General features: G+C 36.1%; 4 protein-coding genes and 1 pseudogene across 18 annotated transcripts; 1 reads left to right on the top strand and 4 right to left on the bottom strand.

The window, feature by feature from the left end:
- Positions 1–704: 704 nt before the first annotated feature.
- Positions 705–2,581, bottom strand: LOC109132614 (putative F-box protein At5g41510 pseudogene; annotated as a pseudogene).
- Positions 2,582–3,579: 998 nt separating this feature from the next.
- Positions 3,580–7,897, bottom strand: LOC104782299 (uncharacterized). 7 transcript variants are annotated; one of them, XR_015597586.1, is made up of 17 exons: positions 7,709–7,844; positions 7,249–7,479; positions 6,881–6,925; positions 6,506–6,568; positions 6,362–6,424; positions 6,205–6,267; positions 6,040–6,102; positions 5,875–5,937; positions 5,710–5,772; positions 5,545–5,607; positions 5,385–5,447; positions 5,037–5,099; positions 4,876–4,938; positions 4,713–4,772; positions 4,422–4,540; positions 4,256–4,348; positions 3,580–4,173 (listed from the first exon to the last, which is right to left on the bottom strand). XR_015597586.1 is itself a non-coding variant. In XM_087511698.1 (17 exons), the coding sequence occupies exons 2-17, from the start codon at positions 7,459–7,461 to the stop codon at positions 3,790–3,792; spliced, it is 1,533 nt and encodes a 510-aa protein (XP_087367824.1). In that variant the 5' UTR covers positions 7,462–7,465; positions 7,709–7,897; the 3' UTR covers positions 3,580–3,789. The 7 variants fall into 7 exon arrangements, 4 of the variants coding, with proteins under 4 accessions (XP_087367824.1, XP_010505492.1, XP_010505494.1 ...); XR_015597585.1 differs by having other exon boundaries at positions 7,249–7,465; positions 7,709–7,842; XR_015597587.1 differs by having other exon boundaries at positions 6,881–6,922; positions 7,249–7,465; positions 7,709–7,842.
- An 8-nt stretch (positions 7,898–7,905) lies between these two features.
- Positions 7,906–9,844, top strand: LOC104782300 (uncharacterized). 8 transcript variants are annotated; one of them, XM_010507194.3, is made up of 7 exons: positions 7,906–8,470; positions 8,602–8,682; positions 8,786–8,860; positions 8,967–9,011; positions 9,099–9,188; positions 9,299–9,400; positions 9,480–9,844. In XM_010507194.3, the coding sequence occupies exons 1-7, from the start codon at positions 7,970–7,972 to the stop codon at positions 9,624–9,626; spliced, it is 1,041 nt and encodes a 346-aa protein (XP_010505496.1). In that variant the 5' UTR covers positions 7,906–7,969; the 3' UTR covers positions 9,627–9,844. The 8 variants fall into 8 exon arrangements, 3 of the variants coding, with proteins under 3 accessions (XP_010505496.1, XP_087367826.1, XP_087367827.1); XR_015597588.1 differs by having other exon boundaries at positions 7,970–8,470; positions 8,971–9,011; XR_015597590.1 differs by having other exon boundaries at positions 7,970–8,470; positions 8,776–8,860; positions 8,971–9,011.
- A 100-nt stretch (positions 9,845–9,944) lies between these two features.
- LOC109124785 (transcription elongation factor TFIIS) lies at positions 9,945–12,230 on the bottom strand. Of its 2 annotated transcripts, XM_010507188.3 has the most exons (3): positions 11,856–11,995; positions 11,519–11,605; positions 9,945–11,289 (listed from the first exon to the last, which is right to left on the bottom strand). In XM_010507188.3, exons 2-3 carry the CDS (start codon positions 11,567–11,569, stop codon positions 10,219–10,221), a joined length of 1,122 nt encoding a protein of 373 aa, XP_010505490.1. In that variant the 5' UTR covers positions 11,570–11,605; positions 11,856–11,995; the 3' UTR covers positions 9,945–10,218. The 2 variants fall into 2 exon arrangements, with proteins under 2 accessions (XP_010505490.1, XP_087367825.1); XM_087511699.1 differs by lacking the exon at positions 11,519–11,605 and having other exon boundaries at positions 11,856–12,230.
- Positions 12,231–12,435: 205 nt separating this feature from the next.
- Positions 12,436–15,082, bottom strand: LOC104782296 (protein FATTY ACID EXPORT 3, chloroplastic). The gene is made up of 6 exons (XM_010507183.3): positions 14,542–15,082; positions 13,876–14,260; positions 13,616–13,783; positions 13,197–13,246; positions 13,073–13,110; positions 12,436–12,791 (listed from the first exon to the last, which is right to left on the bottom strand). Exons 1-6 carry the CDS (start codon positions 14,788–14,790, stop codon positions 12,671–12,673), a joined length of 1,011 nt encoding a protein of 336 aa, XP_010505485.1. The 5' UTR covers positions 14,791–15,082; the 3' UTR covers positions 12,436–12,670.
- Positions 15,083–18,717: the final 3,635 nt, after the last annotated feature.

Raw genomic sequence — 18,717 nt, 5'->3', positions numbered from 1 at the left:
CTTAACTAAAACATCACCATTGCGCAACAACAACCAATTATCTTATCTCTCACTAACGCTCCTTCGGATATTTTTTTTTTACTTCCACTCCTTTCTTTGAATTTTCATAGATTTGAATCCCACTCACAACACATTATTTTTCTATCTTTTAACAAATTATTATTTAGAAAATGCTAAGTGGTTTATAATTTGTTGATTAAACATTTCTTAGCAATTTAGGCGATTAAAATCTATAAATAGCATAATATTATTATTAACAAACTTCTTCTTCTCTCTCACTGAGCCGTCCATCTTCCTTCGTGGTACTTCTCTCTTACTATATAAGAGCCACCACCGAGCTCTTTCTTCTTCTTCGCTCTCTTCACTTATCATATAAACATGTTAAAACCACAATCAAGAAGACTTGGCAGATGGAACCAATAAAAAAACCATTTTAAAATATAGCCTCCTGAATATATAATTGCTGACTTGCACTCACATGAATATTCAGATGATTACATCTAATTTGCACTTAATACAGACCATCCACCAATATAGTTTGTGTAGGAAGCCTCAGATAGCGTGTCAGTATTTCAATTGGTCTCCATTGTGAAAAAACCAATTATCTTATCTCTCACTAACGCTCCTGGGTCATGCCTGTTCATATGCATGAAAATTACTGGTAACAAAACACAACTTCTGTTTTGTCACACACAAGTTCAGTCCTTCACAACCCAAAAAAAAAACATATTATTGAATACCAAAACACAGCAGAAAGTAAAAAGAAACTCAACAGCACCAACATCATCATATGGTTCTGTTAAATTTGAAGGTGTGATATCTTCTCTCTTATCTCTTTCTCAATCCCTAATACAAACGATGAACCCTAGCTGATAAGATCGGAGTTACAGTTCTCCTCTCTTATCACCATGAACAGAGACGCAGCTCTGATCTAACAAACTCACACAATCTGATGCCCTTTACAATACTACTCTATCTCTATTTATACTCTTCATTCTATTCACACTTTTTTTCCGCTCTTCACACGTGCCTTTCTCTCCCACGTACGTATCAGGTTCTTTATCAAGTAAGATAGTAGGCATCACAATGCAAGAAGTCCCATATGGCTCGAACCTTTCAGTGTCTGCTCCTGCAGATCACAAAGTGTAATCACCATAAGCCTCACTTGCGATAAAGTATATAATATATATAAGATACAAGAACACAACAAAAATTACCTGTAACTTAGCAACCAATCTCGTTTTTGCTTCTAATCATCCCGTTTTGTCCTTCTACGCCTCCTCCTATCTACATCTATGTCTATATGGCTTCTTTATTATTAGTATTTCTATTTCAGCAAGTCTCAACATGTTTTGATCAAATAGACGCTTTTCTAAACTACTTTGTTATATCCTTTTGCCTCGTGCCAGTTTCTTGATCTGGACCAAACTTGGAACATAAGAGCACACATTATCTAGCCAACTGTTTTTGTATGCAGGTACTCCGAGATCAAAATCTTTTGAGTATCCAGCCTCTCCAATGATCTTAATAAATGGTTTGGGACATTCTCCAGGCTCAGAGTCATAGCCATAGTATCTACCAACACACATGAAGCCTTTCTTCTCCTCGTCAATGAAGAAACAGTCTGGAGAATTTATCCCAAGCTCCGAATCAATTCGCAAGAACTTGCTCCACGACACCGTTTCGGCCTCGATCTTAGTTGTAATCCATATCTCAAACTCAAAATCATAGTGGTGGTAAAATAAAGCTGCAATCTTCTCTTCTTTAACACAAGATAAATGTACATATGCATATTGACGATCCCTAACGCATGATGGCAGAGGCAGAAGCGGCCCAAATCTTTCTTTTGTAAAATCAAAACAGATTATGCGATCCTTGCAACCTTCTGAGCTCCTTTCTGTAGCACACCAGTAACTGTTTCCCTTAAGAGAAACGCTACTGCTTGAACAATATATTCCCCAGTGTGGAGCGACGTCAAGGGTTGTCCACAAACCAGAATCAAAATCGTACATCTCGTACCAAAAAAATTTCTCTTCGGGATCTCTGTAGTGAAAATAATCTACAAACCTCAACAACTTAAGGCTGCGACAAGATTCCTTATCCTCGTATCCGAGAGTATAATTGAAATATCCTTGTGGAAGGTGAGTATATCTGAGTTTGATCCACCTTGTTTGCCCCCAATACGGATTCCAAACCACAATCCTTGTAACGTCTTTCAAGAAGAAGCATAACAATAAACCCTCATAGTGGTCAATTCGGGATATGTTGACTTGATTGTTAAGGAAACTAAGTTTACCTTTGAGATCTATGCATGGATCAACGTCAAACACCCGCTCATTAAATAAATACTGTGACGCTGCACTACGATCATCATTGACTCCCCTTTTCTTATTAATTTGCCCATGTGCATCTTCTTAAAGCTCTCACTTTGGGATAGGTTGTTCCAACTTTTGCAGGTTAGTCTCACAGCCTTCAGAGATTTCATGGAAAGCCTATTAATAATATCCTCCATCAAATCCCTTGGAAGATCGGAGATCATCGTCGTCGTCGTCATCGTTTCAAATGGCAACCAAATGTGTGGTTCTTTGTTTCCTCTGATTTCTTGCGGCTAAGGTAAAGAAAAAAAAGTATACGACACATAGACTGTGCAGATACATAAATAACCCTAAATAAAGTTGGGCCTAGCGTGGGCTCAGAATCTAGTCAGTCTTTAGATGTTATTATTACTTACAAAAATTCATTAGAGTCGCTTAAGATAATCGGCTTGTATATTGTATGATTAGAGTGTTTTTTTTGGGTCACACTTGGGGTTAAAACTTAAACCCAAAATATTTTATTGTATACCAAAACACAGGAGAGAGTATCTTTGACCTACGACTCCGGTTTATGTAGATAGTAGTAGTTCTAACGCTTCAGCATAGTTTATAGTCGGGCTTTAGATGTATCTAGTAGCCCTTGGATGTTACTTATCTCTATCTCCTACCCAAAATGGAAACACAAGGCTAGAAATCCAAGAGAGGCTGCATAAGTATTATTCAAGATAACATATCATAATCAACATTAATGCAGGACTAATCAACAATCAAATGTCTTGCAGGATTAAGCTCAGCCTGTGGAACAAAAAACAAAGTGAATATCAGTGATGAGATGTTAGAAGACAAATCATGTAAAAAAATGTGGCTAACATAAAGTTAATATCAGTGATGAGATGTATCTTATATTCTAAGAACAATAACATAGAATAATAATTAATTATATATATATAAAATTAAATTTATAATTATAAAAGAAATATGGAGTTCAAACAAAAAAAATCAAAAGATATATTATAAAATACCAAAACTAAGCAGCAAAGAAAACATATAGGGAAAATTATCACATGTGTCTAACGCATATACATTTCTCACACCTAGCTAGCCTATTAGTACTGAATAGTTGGAATATACGGAGGATTTGACATAGTTTGTTCTGATGTTGCTTACATGAGTCTTGTCTTTGCTCAGAAGCTCAAGACTTACGTTTGAACTTCCATGATTTTTTTTGAAAAAGAAGGAAAACAAAACAACATGATGCACTCAGTCATCAAAATCATCATCATCAAGTCATTATCCTATCAAAAAATTACAATAGACATCTGTGTACTGTAAGTGTTGTGAATAGCTAATCAATGATCCTCATTGTATCTATGTAAGATCCCTTCAGATTAAAAAGAAAAAGAGAGAGGGAGAGAGATAGATATTGCGATGCATCTTCTCTGACTCCAATGTATTGTTGAGTTTTACAAAAAAACTATTTCTTTGCCGCCAAATCTGCACCACTCACGTATCTTGCTACAAACGAGACTAGCCTGAAAGGAGCACCTATGAGTGGAGCGTCCACCAGAGGCACACCAGCACTTGCTTCGTCTTCTCTGGCTACTACAACCTGTGATTCCACGTCTACTTCCCCATTAGCATTCAGAGAAACGGGCACTGTTTCTTCAATTTGGCCTTCTGACAAGTTCCTCTCTACCAATGCAGTATCCATGTCCCTAGAGTTATCAATTCTAATCAACTCGTCGTGTATGGGTATTTCTTCTAAGGATTCAGACTTCTCTACTTCAATGGCTAGGCTCTCAGGGGATGAAGTAGAAGCATTCTGTGATTGGTTGAGCTTAATACACAACTCGTTCACCTTACAACGTAATAATCATAACCAGTGAGATTTTCAATCATTCAACACCAAAGTAAAGTAGATCTATAGCCCTGCACCGTACCTTTTCAACAAGTTCAGCATTTTCAGTGATAAGCTTTTCAACTAGAGTACACGCTGCTTCAATCTGTGAGTTTAATTCTTCCTCAGAAGCACCCTGTATCAATCATCAGAAACCGTTTCATCGATTTCTGAGTCTCTTGAAGATTGTAAAGTATTCAAAGTCTAACCTTTGCGTTACTCTCATGGTTTTCATGCTGGACTTGATTATTGGATACAGGTTCCTTAAGACTCTGATTCTGCTCTAGAAGATTACTCTTAGATTCTTCCAACTCCGTAACCTGCCAAGCTTTGTTTTAATCTTCATATCAGACTAAATCTATGCAGTATTATGCATAGCCGTTTCCTATTTTACACGAATACAATCACTAAAAGTTCACTTAGGAGGCTAGAGTATCGTGTTCAGATGCAATTTCGTAAACCATCCTTGGAAATGAGAAAAACAAATATGTGACACATACCTGTGCCTGTAGCCTTGCAATTTCACTGTTTAGGCTAGAGATCATTTCTCTGGATGACTTCTGCAAGATTTAATGTGTATGATGAGTAAAAAAAATGGCCATCTTAGTCAAGAGACTCAACTTAAAATGAGTACCAAGGTTTTCTAGTGTAAGATAGAGTTACCTCCACAGCCACCGAGGATTCTTCATCATGTTGAAGTTGTTGAACTTTCTTCTCTAGACTTGCCTGATTGAAAACCATGCAATTTTTACTAAGATTAGGCAACGGCAATGCATTATAACAGAAGAAAATGCAACTTTCATCTCCAATGAATGGAGACATACCTCTTTCTCAGTGAAGGTAGATCTTTCATCTATCAGTTGTCTCATCTGGGATTCTGTACTGGACTGTCAAATTTATATATATATGTCAGAATTAAACAGTATCTTCCTGCATATGATATGAGATGTAACATATATAGCAATCTGATATGTCCTGACAACATGACTTTCTTTCACGTTAGCTAAGACCAATTCCAAGTCTATTATGCAAAACACTGGTAGGTGCTAATTTACATTCTGAAGAGATAATTATAAAACAAACCAAGTTGAACAGGAAAGCAACTTTCATATGATCACACAAAGGAGAAACTGTAGTACTAAACTAACGCTCCCGGTGCTAAAGATTCTCACCATTTCACGAAGAAGCATGTCGTTCTTGTTTTTGTACTGCACAAGTCGTTCCTCCAACTTTTCCTGTATAAAAAACAATGTTATTTTGACATTCAACTTGCATATGATCCTACAACATAAGAAAGCTATGGATACGGCTTTATGTTATTTCTTCACTAACCTCATTTTGTATGTGAGCTTCGTTTTCTGTTCTCAAACGTAAGAGATTTTGTTCTAACAGTGCCTGTAATACATCATATCATTTTGATCTTTAGCTTGCAGACAGTGCAGAAAAATAGCAAAGCTATGGATACGGCATCATTTTTTATGTAATTTCTTTGCCAACCTCATTTTGTATGTGAGCTTCTGTCTCTGTTTTCAAATGCACAAGCCTTTCTTCTAACAGAGCCTGTAATACATCATGTTATTTTGACCTTCAGCTTGCAGATAGTGCAGAAAATAGCAAAGTTATGGATAAGGCATCATTTTTTATGTAATTTTCTTTACCAACCTCTTTTTGTATGTGAGCTTCATTCTCTGTTTTCAAATGCACAAGCCTTTCTTCTAACAGTGCCTGTAATACATCATGTTATTTTGACCTTCAGCTAGTAGATAATGCAGCAGAATAGCAAAGCTAAGGATACAGCCTCATTTTATATGTTATGCCTTCACCAACCTCATTGTGTATGTGAGCTTCATTTTCTGTTCTCAAATGCGCAAGCCTTTCTTCTAACATTGCCTTTGAAACACAACGTTATTTTGACCTTCAGCTAGTAGATAATGCAGCAAAATAGAAAAGCTATGGATACATCATCATTTTATATGTTATTCCTTCACCAACCTGATTTTTTATATGAGCTTCATTCTCTGTTCTCAAATGCACAAGCCTTTCTTCTAACAGTGCCTGTAAAACACCATGTTATTTAGATCTCTCAGCTTGCAGATGTAGCAGGAAACAGAAAAGTAATGAAAAAGGCTTTAGTATATTCTTCACTAACCTCTTGCTGTAGGTGAGCTTCATTCTCAGTTTCCAAGCGTCTAACATTTTCTTCAAAACCAGCCTATTAAGCCATGACAGTTCATTATCTAAGGTTTAAGAATGAACTGAGAACAAAGAAAGTTTGCAAAGAGGAGACTATCACCTCTTTCTGAAGGTAGGAGCCATTTTCATCACGTAACTGTTTGATTGTTTCTTCCAGCAGCGCCTACAACAGCATTACAAAATAGTTTCGGAATCCAAGAAGATTGTAAACAAGAGACTCATCATGGTTATAAGGAAACAAAATGTCGATCTTGCAATCGATCGGGTGAACAATGACAGACAGAAACTACTGTTAACAAATACTTATCAGCCAATTCAAAGATAGAAATGCAAGACTTTTATTTTCCTCTTTCTACAGACAACAAACAATGCAGTACTGCTCTTCTTTTATGTTTCTCATCTACAATAATCTACTCTGACAAGTAGATACAGCAAATAACGGATTAACATACAAGACACAGTGGGAACATCTGACCTCATTTGTGTGAGACTTGTCCACAACACCGGAATCATCTGCCTGCTTGAAATAAGAAGATTTTAAAAGTATCAGACCATGAGAGGCTCACCTCACTTGCACTATCCCATATCTACCATCTCTATACAACACAAACGGATTACAAGTAGACTCTAGACATATGGATTACAATAAGCAAACACCCGCATAGTAAAAGGATTGCATTCAATCAAACCATACAATGGTTGGGATAAACAAAATCAACAATATCAAACTGCATTGACATTTAACTCAAAGTTAATGTAATCAAAAGTTTAACCCAATGTGCTATCATCAACCAAGAGAAGAGAATGAATTCAGTGTAGTAGTAATGTTGCAATCGATCTTACAGCTGTGACGACATGATTGATCTGGTGAGATGGTTGGGACTCATGGGCATCTGGACCTCCGCTAATAAGAGCAATGTCACCATCTCCGATATGATTATCATCAGGAGCGGTCGTCGTTACACCGTCGTCTGCACGTTTATTACTATTATCATTATTATTAATTTGCTTGTTCTTCTTCTTCTTGTTTCTCTTCTTCTTCTTCTCGTCTTCCATTACCCTGAGATCCACCAGCTTCCAAAACGTATCAGTTATCGATTGGAAACCCCAACAAGAGAAAAAATAAAAATAAAAATCAAAACTTTATCTCATCAAAAACTAAGCAAAAGTCTATGAAACGAAGTCAGATCTGAATGAATCCGCGTAGAGAAGAAGATATATATATATATATATATATAGAGAGAGAGAGAGAGAGAGAGAGAAAGAAATCGAGTTGGAGAAATGCGTGATTCGTAAAGCTCACTTTGCGAGGGAGGCAGATGAATGGGGGATGGCTAGTGATGATAATACGACACGAAATCGAAACCTTAGCGCTGAACGGGGGAATAAAACGGGGAAAGGACAAAACTTTGTCGAACAAAGTTCGCTAAACGTAAAAAAACAAAAGTCTTTTTTTTTTTGTTTTTAAGTCGGGGGACGTCTTACCAGACCCATCTTCTCTAGTCCACATAGAGAGAGAGAGAGAGAGAGAGTTGAATTCAAAGGACTTCTCTAAAGGTGGGTAATGTGCAATTGCTCTTCTTCCTTGTTCCTCCTTTCTCTTCCAGTCCTCCTCAATGCTCGACTGGTGGTGAAACCCAATTCAGAGAATTGTGTTAGATGGAGGCTCATCAATTCATTAACGAGGAATCATGTCTCAGTCCACAAAATTGATACTTTTTCCTCGTCGAGAAGAGGAGCTGCTCGATGTTCGGATAAGTCTGCGTTTCTCGGGCAATTCAGCTTTAGAGAGAAATCGAGTGACAACAATTTCGTGTCTTGTTTGCGTTCATCATCACTACCTAGTGAAGAAGATCAAACTGTGGAGAGTGGAAGCGCAGAATTACCACGAGAGGGTGATTTGATTCGACTAGTTGATGGAAACGATCTGAGTAACAACAACACTGCTTCGAGAGGATTTAAACAGACGACGGCGAGATCGAATCTTGTTGCTAAGCAAGTTGTTAGTATTCAGTCAGCTCTGAGTTTAGGATTTATCTCTCAGCTCTGGGTTGACACTACTTCTGTAAGTTCTTTTTCTTAAAGTCATTACCTTTGGTTCCATCATTACTGAGTTTCAAAGTCTGCCTCTTTTTTTTTTTTTACCAAATTTGGGTACTGCAATGAGCTGGATCATTCTGAGATTTTTTGTTTCAGTGGTTGGTTTTGGTGGTTGATATTAAACCAAGTTTGCTATCTGGAGAATCTGACAGATTCATGCTCAAAGACATTACCAGGGTACTACTAACTACTGTGTTTGGTTTCCTTTTTTTTTGTTGAAACTGACTTCCTCTGGAGATGAGTCTACTACATCTCAAGTTTATAGTTAAGATCTTTGTAGGTGGGTGATGTTGTGCTTGTAAACAATGAGACTGTATTGGATACTGAATTCAAGATGGTTGGACTTGAAACACTGGTATATATATATTTTATAGTCTTCTTATGTCTCTTTTTATGTGCTGTCTTGTGACTTACCCACCTTTAAGCAAGTCTTAAGATTGAGTTCTCATCTTTTGTTTTAGGTAGGTTACAGAGTAGTGACACAAGGAGGCCGAAACATTGGAAAGGTGTTTAGTAATCATTCTATATCTTATTCAGTGATGATGTCTGTCTCTTTGCCAATATCTAGCTAAAAAGCATATGATTGATTTTAGGTTCGAGGTTACTCATTCAACATTAACTCAGGAATAGTTGAATCGCTTGAGCTCGATTCCTTCGGGGTAACCATCATACCATCAAGCCTGGTGGGTCAACTTATCCCTTCCTGTTCCCTTCTTGCTTAAAACGAAGCACAAGTATATAATCTAGGACTAGCACAATGTTATGATTAACTACTGCGTATGTGATAATGCAGGTGAGTACATACAGATTAGATGTCGAAGACATAATCGAGGTCTTACAAGACATAGTTGTGGTTCACGAAGCTGCAGCCTCTAGAAAACAGAGGTTGACTAAGGTATAGGTCTTGTAATGGCATGCCTTGGGATTTTTATGTAGTGTTAAATAGATGATTGAAGAAAGATTTTTAATTACAGGGACTCTGGGATACTCAGTTTGGTAGTGAATACTCTGATGATGAAGAGCTTGAAAGTTCATCCTATAGAAGACGGCGAAGGAGAAACAATAGATCCAGTAGGAAAGAAAGAGATTTGGATGATGAAGAATGGGACATATTCGGCTAGAAGTTATGAATCTATTGTTTATCATTCAGCTTAGGTCTCCCGCTGTGTCTGATAGAGAAAATGAATATAAGATTATTCAAACATGACTTTGTTCACAATGATATACATGTCTAATGCGATGACTTGTATACATGTCATGTTCACAATGATGCTATACATGTTTTGTGACTTGTTCCTCCGTATCGGATAGAGAACATATAAATCCTCTGTTTTCAGCAGTCTCTTTTTTTTTTTTTGCAGTTCAATCTCTGTTCTCAGCAGTCTCATATTGATACTTATCGACCAATATCACATACACAAAAATCTAAAACAAAACAATAAAAAAACTTCAAAATTTGGTAAAATCTGCAAGAAAGTTGAGTTGACAGTTTGGACAAAGAGAAGCAAAATAAATAAGAGCTACAAACACCTAAATCAGTAAATACCCCTACTTACTAGTCTCTAAGACACTGAACGATATCCTTAAACAACATCAGAGCCAGAACATTCTCAGAATGCTGGCAAATGGACATAGAGCTCCTGATAAATCAATCAGAGCCTCTCTATGTCTTCACATGGGTCTCATGAAATAGAAAGACACACAGAGATTTCCTTAACAGAACTTCCAGTGGTTGTCGCAGTTAACACATGTAACATAAGTCGTCATCGGCTCATCAGCACTTCTTGTTTGCATCTGATAGTAGGTGCATTTGCGCTGACCACACCGCCCGCACTTGAACTGGTCAGTAGATGCTTTTGCTGCAAGACCACGCTCACAATCAAACAGGTATTTCTCTTTGATCTGGTTGTTTTCTTGTTTCCTCTTGTCGCTTGCCATTTCTTCAGCTGACAATGTGATGAGTTTCTCTGGTGAAATCTCCCCGGTGAGAACCCTTCTTCTTAAGTCTGGGTTGTTACTGTCCCTCAGGTTGAACATTATAGATCTGTACTTGAGCTTCTGAGCTCCAGTTGAGCGACCCAATTTCTCAAACATGAGTGATTCCACTGAGACAGCAACACGGAGTGGATCACTTGCAGTTACTGACTCTCTCTCATAGTCATCAGCTTCTCCAGCAACCTTGACGAAGGCATCCGCAAGCAACTCACGGATTTTGTCACGCACAGGATCATTGCATCTGAGCATTGAAGTTAGTTTTGGAGGAGCATTAGGTGCCTTGGCTGGAGCTTTCATACTTGATTGGCTTTCCTTTGAGACTTTTTCATCCTTTACAGCCTGACCACGGAAATCTATCTTGGCTCCATTGGTGACTTTGTTGTCTGGTTCCTTAGTCTCTATCTTGACACCAACTTTGTAGTCTGAATCCTTTCTCACAACCTTGACACCGGTAGTGACTTTGTTGTCTGGTTCCTTTCTCTCTATCTTGACACCGGTAGTGACTTTGCTGTCTGTTTCCTTTCTCTCAACCTTGATACTCTTAGCCGAATCACCCCTCTGAAGTTTCTGGACTTTAACAGGAGCGGGATTTGAAGGCTTCTCAACATCCATCTTATTCACCTTAGCCTCTTTGACAGTTGCAGCTTTACAACCGTTTGTGCTTTCGGTTTTCTTAGCCTTGGCAGTCTCTTCAATGACAACTTTCTTCCATACCTCAAGCAGATCAGTAGCTACGGTTTTGATATCCTCAACAGGATGTTTTGCAAGAGACCTCAGCTTCTTTCCCACCTGCAAGCAAGTAAAGAATATAACTTTATCTAAGGCAATACACGCACTATCAACATTCCCGAGGATAAAGTATCAACAATAAGCGTATAGCATACTTTTCCAAACCACGACAAACCAAAAAAAAATGTATGTCTATAATGCCATGACTCGATTCATTATATAAACAAGTGCAATCATTGATCACTCTCAAGTAAATCATATGTGCCAAATTTGGGTTTGTTTCCCTTACCCTAACATGTAGAGCTGAGTTCAATGTCCAAACTGGGTTTTGATTTCTCATACAAAAGCACTAAGCAGTTTGGTCAAGCTTCTTCATCTGTTGATTTAAAGTTACTCTTTTCTTCAAAAAAATCAGATGAAATCAATTTAACCCTAATTAAGAATCTAAGGTAACAACAACACAAGTCAATGCAACGAGATTATGCAATCAACACCCAGAAAAAAACCCCTCCAATCTAAATACGTATCAATCGAAAAAAAAAAAGAGAAAGATATAAACTTTTTCCTAAATGTAAAACAATCAAATCATTTATTTAGGGTTACGAGAGATAAACCGAAAAAAAAACCTGAGTCGCAACGAGCGTATCGTATGTGACAGGAAACTTCTTGAGTAGTTTTAAGGCATCGAGACATCTCGAAACCTCCGGACCTGATGACGCAACACCGTCGAGAGCTGCCGCATCGGCCGCCTTCTTCGCTCCTTCGAACAATTCAATCAAATCACTTTCCATCGTCCCCCTTAGCTCCAACAACAAAGCGCCAACACCGACAGATCCAAACCGACTCAGAACAACAAAAAAGAACAAAAGTCTCTCACGAATGGACAAGGATAAGCGAGATGTTCGGTTCGGCGGAACCTCGTTTTAATAAGTCGCGACGAAGAAGGTTAGAGATTACGGACTGAAACTGTGTTTAGTTTTTCCTTATTTATTTATACAACCGAGACGAAGCAATCAACGGTTTCAGTTAAAACCTTGGAGAATCAACGGTCTCGATCACGTGGCTAGGTCTATGGATACTACTAGATTCACGCTTCTGCCCTTTCTCCTCCTCCTTATCCCATCAAACATGGGCTCACTCAACAAGGCCCTTATTGGGCCAGAGCTATACATTTTTTTCCCCTCAAAAGCAATTTATTAATACGGATTTTTCTCTAATAAAAAAATTCATTATTTGTTTTTGTTTAACACATCTTCATGTTATTGTTTGTTGATATATCGTGAAATGAGTGACCAATCCAAATACTCAATTTGAAGATGACTGATCGCAAAAAGAATTGTACTACACAACTTGAAAAGAGTGACACGGAGGGGGGAGTTTGGATTATAGGATGCTTATGTTGACAAACAGACACAAGCATTCTCTTACCATAATCGTATCTCTATCCTTCACTTCTTACAAACCCATCGGCTGATTCATCTTCATCTCCTCCATCTTCTATCTTTGGTCCTTTTTCTCTCTTTTCCACCATCTTGTACAAGTAAAATGCTAACACACCACCACTGCAACAGTAATCCAACATATTTTTAAGCCTTCTTTCTCATAAGAATCCTAATTTACCATTATATGCAAAAGTGTGTTTTCTTTTCTCCATGGAGTATTTGAATATAGGATTAGGAACTTTGGTCGGTTTACGAAAAAGTAAATGTGTAAAAGTATGACTAAATATTCATTAACATATCTCTTTGGGGTTTAGCTTAGGCTCTTTTCGCAATCATCTTCCTATCGTGTTTAGGCTGTTTATGAAATTGCAAATGTATAATGATTGGTTTTGAGAGTGTACCTTGTAATGGTGGTAAAAAGACCGAAGAACGCCGATTTCTGTAGAAAGAGAAAAAGGAGAGTGGATTAATGTTTAGTTAAAAGCCATTGCCATTTGAAATATAATTTTAGGAAGTGTGAGTTACCTGAGACAGTAGCAACCGCAACTCTCTCAAAAATATGATTGCCACTATAGCTGTTGAACATAAGAAGAACACGGCAATAAATGAGTAGTCAACAAACTTGCTTGTCATCCAATCTCAAACCGACATGTCGGGGACAACCTCATATCACATTGGTGAAAATATAATTTGCTGACTAAAAATAAAACTGTAGGATTGAACAAGTATCTCTTGAAAACTCAATTCTATACAAATCAATAATGCAACTCTAACTAATTCTTTCATGATTAGCTAATTGGCATGTCAGAGGGGTTATCAAAGTTATCAAATTCAAAACTTCAAAAGCACAAATTCAAGTAATTCAAACAAAAGAGTTCAGTAATTGGGGCTAGCTTTGTGAATGATATGCGAAAGAATCAATACAGATGAAAAACTTTACTAACCCATCTGTCCTTTTAAGAACTTGGTAGATGATTCTCCTTTCCTAGTAGACTTTAGACTAGCCAAGCTCAGTGCACAAAGAGCTCCACCAAGAATGACTCCAAACCTGATGGCTGGAATGCTTCCCGATACCATAAAGTTAATAAACCCACCCACAAGCAGGAGTAGACCTGAAAAGTAAACAAACATTGTCATCTCGTTCCTAGATTACTACGCACCACAAAAGTTTACAAACGATGATCAAGATATAAAAGATGTTAACCATAGGGTATTCCAACATGAAAATCATTAGCTCGGGACACATCTTTCAGATCCTCAGTGGAGGCGAATGCTTCAACGATCTCTTTCACATCTGAGGGTGATTCTTCTGCTGCTTTCAAAATATACTCTCTACCCTCTTCGCCAACCACTTTAGCTTTTGTACCCAACTCTTCTTTCGCCTTTTCCGCTTGAATCCTAAGTTGTTCAGAAGTTTCCTTCAATACTGTCATCGCCTTTTGAGAGTTAACAGAGTATGCCTCCGATGACACGCTCTGCATCTTTGCTACCTGCTCTTTAAAAGACTCAAGAGTTTTTTTCCATGCTTCCTGAGATGTACCATCTTCATCATCACTCTTCTCCTTCTCTACCTCAACACCTGATTCTTCCTAATTGAACAATGGCGATAAAGGGTAATAATCAAAACAAGTTCTTTAGCTAAGCAAAGATCATTTGATAGCAAATATTAGTCAAAAAAATGCCAATTTCAAACCCCCAAAGTATTGCACCTCACTTGAAATTAGCAGATCATATTGCTTAATCAATGAAATTTCACCAAAAGTCTAATTCTTTTTGAGCCACGGAGCAATTTACAAGATAAAGCTTCTAACTTGCGAGATACCCAACATAGGAAATTAGAAATTTTTGAGCACTAGCACACACTACTCACCGAGTCTTCGTGGGATGCAGCGAGAGCAACGACGGATCGATTAGGCAAGACTTGTGGACAGCAAGGTGAGCTAAAGCCGAAACGTATACTTGTACACGAAACAACAGCTCGAGGAGCAGTGAAATGTCGTCGGCTAGGGAGGAGAGGACGTGGTGGAGCACAGAGAGCTACCGGCGGACGAGAATGAGCTCTGTAAAGCAAGGTCGAATTAGGGTTTCTGATGGACATTAACTCCATTGGGATGCTCATCGCCTTGGTGAGAGAAGTCTTCGGCGAAGCAGAGATTAGAGAATGAGAGAGAGACTTAAACTTTAGGAATTCCAAGCTCTCTATGTGTGTTGTCGTGAATGCTTCAACTACGAAGTAAAGTATTTTTCTCAAAGGGTTTGTCTAAAACGCACAACAACAACAAAAAGATGTTTTCGAAAACGACGTCGGAACATTTGGAAATACCTAAGTAAAAGCGATTGGTGCAATAAGAAAATATCTCGAAACACATTGAAAGCGTTTGGGATCAAAATCAAGAAAACAGCTTCGCAGCAAAGCAGAACTTCTAACTGATTTAGAGTCTTTCAAATTTAACCAATCTTTCTTAACCCCTTCACCGAGGTTAAACCAATCTTATTTATCCGCTTAACTTTTAATATGCATTTTGGTTTCTAAAATCTTGAGTCAACACTGAATTAATCTTTCATAATTTACTAAGACTGGGTAAGCGTTCGGATTTTTGGTTCGGACTAGATTTTTCGGATTTTTTTTTTTTTGGATTGGAATGTATAGAATCCATTTAGAATCCGACTGTTTTTTGGATTGGATCGAATCGATTCGGGTTCGTTTGGATTCGGATTTTGTTGGTGTTGGGTTTCGCCGACCTGAAACTCAGTAACAAAGCCCATAAAGCTTTGGGTCCCGAGGACGATACTGGGCCGGGAACGAGCCCATGAAGAGAGGACTGATCGAGAAGAAGGCGAAGTCAAGTTTGTGAGGAGATCTTGGGATACATGAAGTAGATTGAAGCGAGATCGTCGAAGCTAATTAAGGAGGCTGAAGAGATGATGTTTAGCTTAAATACTTCTCAGTAGACGATTGAGAGGGACAACTTGTAATCTCTTATATATATCATTCGGAAAGTAAAACCAGAAAGTTGGAATAGCTCATATAGCTAGAACGTGTGGCCATTAACCATAAGGTCTGAGGTTCGAGTCCTCCTTTTAGTGATTCAAATTTAAATTTTTATAAAAGATTCGTTTACAACTAATAGGCTCCTAACAGAGGACCGAAAATAATATCAATACCTAAACCTAAATATATAAACGTTAATTGTGTATTTGGTTTAGTAGATAACCAATCAGATTTTGATTCGGATCGGTTTAAAACTGAAATCCGAATCACAAGTAATATAGAAACCGATCGATTTTAACAGAGAAACCAAAACCGATCGAAATCGGTTTTTTCGGATCAATTCGGATTAGTTTGTTCGGTTTCAGATTATATGTCGAGGGCTAGAACATATAATAGAGACATATATAGGGTTCAAATGGTAACCGCGGATTTAGTAATGCAGGACATATAATTTGATAGTGCGGTACGGTTCAACTGCGGTATGTGCAGAATAAATGTATTTGCAGAACAAGTATGGTTACTCCAAAATAAGCGGTACAAAATAATGTTTGATTGGTGAAAACAATTTGCGGTACGGATTTCATATTATTTTTTTAATAACTATTATAATTATATATTTTTCACCTTTTTATTACTAATAAATAAAAATTTAATTTCTAAATTTTAAATACCAAAATTTATTTTTAAATAAAAATCGTAAATGAAAAAAATTTAAAACAGGAAGTAGTAAATATTTAATAATTAATGTAACTCTAAATTCTTTTTTATTGGTAGAATGTAGCTCTAAATTCTTATAAGTTTTTTTGTTAATCAAATTTAGTATACTGATAAATTTTAAATATTTTAACTGATCTAAAAAAAAGTAAAAACCATAAATTATAGAATACATTTAGCATAGAGTCATTATTAAGATATATGTTGAATATTTAACTTTCTTTTCCCAATCATAAATTAAAAATCAAAAAAATATGTTGGTAGTGCGGAATTTGACACAAACCGCTGGCTAATTGATACATAGCCAAAAAAATGCGGTGCATGAGTTAATTACACATCTACAAAACCGCAAATAGCTAGTTTTTTTTTTTCTTACAAAAACGCAAATGACAACGTGTTTTGTGATTGGTGACCAAAGTACTTTTCAGAAAAAAAAACTTTGAAATCCGCAAATGGTGTGTTACCATTCAAGACCATAGTTTACGAGATTTATGGTCGCATTTGGTATAGTCTCCGGCAAAATTTACATATTAGTATTAAAAATCAAATTAAACCCATTAAGAGAGACTATATATACCATTACGATCTATCTACCATGCCGCATCCATATCATTGAATTTAATATCGTTGAGAGATGCAGAAGTGAAGCATTTAAAGCAGAATCTAACAAAGTTCCATATTTAGTGGTAGTGACGAAATGTAGCTACACCAAACCAAACAGGCAAACACACTACAAACACCAAATTTTCCTATCGCTAATAATTATAGTATAACTTTGTTTTTTTTCATAAATTTAGTGGGGTAACACACGAATTAAGGAAGCAATCCATTTTTTTCTCGGTTATCAAATCAAGTTTTTTTTGGGTTTAAAAACAAGTTAATAATTACAAATTTGGAGATGATATATATATATATATATATATATATATATATTATTATATAAAGTTTGATGTCAAAATTACTCATTAACAAGATCGTGACACATGTCAATTGTATCAATCAGATGTTGATACATTTCAATTCTAAATTTATTAAAATTTTAAAAAATAAAAATGTAAAAATTCAAAACCTATCATAAAAAAGTTTTATATAAAAGTCAAATAGAGAAAATAAAACCTAATTTTATTTTAAAAAGCCTTTGTAAACTTCCAAATATAAAACAAAACTATTAACAATTTAAGAAATATTAAAAGGCAATAATAAGAAAATAATAAAATTTAAACAAATTTAAAAATTTTAGAATATCATTATAAGGAAATTATATATATATATATATCAGAAATTCAAAATATTAATATAGTTAATTTATTTTAATTTTAAGTTCCTAATTTTACAAGAAAAAGGATTACTTTTTATATAAGATAAAAAAAAGTGATTGTGAAAATAGACAATTAATTACTGTTTCTAAAGAAATGTAAATACTCACCTTTTTATAAAGAAAAAGATGGTTGAAGTAAAAAAAATAAAATAGATTGTTTCATATTTTTTTCACCAATCAAATAATTTATTCAAAAAGACAGCTATTGTAAAATATAAGATAGGAGTATGTAATATAAACGTATGATTTTTTGTTACTATAAAAATGTTAAAGTGAAAAAGCATATAATAGGTTATTTAATGTGTTTATAAAGATAATTTGTTGGTAATAGTAAAGACTAAAGATTATATTTTAACAGTAAAATATATTTGTGTGTACAAATACACTTTTAGTGGTAATGTATATAGTAGATTTGTAAATGGATATATATTAGTGTATTATAGCAAAAAAAAACAACTATTTTCTATAACTAAAAGTTTATCTCTCTACTTTTATACATTGTTTATACTTATAAAAAGAATAAAATATATATATATATATATATATATATATATATATATATATTCTTTGTTAAATTTAATTTAATTTTAATAACTTTGAACTCATCTAGAACTTTTTTTTTTTAACTAAAAGTGCATCTATTTACCTTTTTTTTTCAACCAAACAATAAATTAAAAGGAAATTCCTCGGTTAGTTGTTCAAACTGGAGGGACAGAGTTTACCAAAAAAACTTCAGAGATAAGAGAACGTAAAGCAAGGACAAGACAATCTGCCTTCGTATTTGACGCACGCGGGATCCAAGAGATATAGAATAGTGGGAAGGACTCGAGCGAGTTAAACTCACTGAGCAGGTTGGAGAAGGACGTCCAATCTTAAGGGACTGCACAATAGTGAGTAACTCAGCATAATCAGTCTCGAAATGTTGACAAGCGATCCCTGCAACACGTATTCGCTCCATGACCCACAAAAACGCTTCTAACTCCGAATGTAGGGGGGAGGAGCTTCGTCTTAGACACTTGACC

Source organism: Camelina sativa, chromosome 4, assembly GCF_030686135.1.
Source record: "Camelina sativa cultivar CO46 ecotype springtype chromosome 4, ASM3068613v1".
Classification (NCBI taxonomy): domain Eukaryota; kingdom Viridiplantae; phylum Streptophyta; class Magnoliopsida; order Brassicales; family Brassicaceae; genus Camelina; species Camelina sativa.
The sequence above is the reverse complement of the archived record's forward strand: the minus strand, read 5'-3'. Positions and strand labels throughout refer to the sequence as shown.

What these genes read in the sequence shown, in the direction of transcription:
- LOC104782299 (XM_010507190.2), bottom strand. Translation starts at nt 7,461, where the DNA reads ATGGAAGACGAGAAGAAGAAGAAGAGAAACAAGAAGAAGAAGAACAAG. An exon ending in TTGCAAGGCTACAGGCACAG is followed by an intron (nt 4,533 to 4,712) that starts GTATGTGTCACA and finishes AAAGCTTGGCAG; the next exon opens with GTTACGGAGTTGGAAGAATC. An exon ending in ACCATGAGAGTAACGCAAAG is followed by an intron (nt 4,349 to 4,421) that starts GTTAGACTTTGA and finishes TGATTGATACAG; the next exon opens with GGTGCTTCTGAGGAAGAATT.
- LOC104782300 (XM_010507194.3), top strand. Translation starts at nt 7,970, where the DNA reads ATGTGCAATTGCTCTTCTTCCTTGTTCCTCCTTTCTCTTCCAGTCCTC. An exon ending in TCTGGGTTGACACTACTTCT is followed by an intron (nt 8,471 to 8,601) that starts GTAAGTTCTTTT and finishes TTTTTGTTTCAG; the next exon opens with TGGTTGGTTTTGGTGGTTGA. An exon ending in TGGTTGGACTTGAAACACTG is followed by an intron (nt 8,861 to 8,966) that starts GTATATATATAT and finishes CTTTTGTTTTAG; the next exon opens with GTAGGTTACAGAGTAGTGAC.
- LOC109124785 (XM_087511699.1), bottom strand. Translation starts at nt 12,020, where the DNA reads ATGGAAAGTGATTTGATTGAATTGTTCGAAGGAGCGAAGAAGGCGGCC. An exon ending in ATACGCTCGTTGCGACTCAG is followed by an intron (nt 11,290 to 11,855) that starts GTTTTTTTTTCG and finishes ACTTGCTTGCAG; the next exon opens with GTGGGAAAGAAGCTGAGGTC.
- LOC104782296 (XM_010507183.3), bottom strand. Translation starts at nt 14,790, where the DNA reads ATGAGCATCCCAATGGAGTTAATGTCCATCAGAAACCCTAATTCGACC. An exon ending in TCATGTTGGAATACCCTATG is followed by an intron (nt 13,784 to 13,875) that starts GTTAACATCTTT and finishes TTTACTTTTCAG; the next exon opens with GTCTACTCCTGCTTGTGGGT. An exon ending in CTTTTTACCACCATTACAAG is followed by an intron (nt 12,792 to 13,072) that starts GTACACTCTCAA and finishes TTACTGTTGCAG; the next exon opens with TGGTGGTGTGTTAGCATTTT.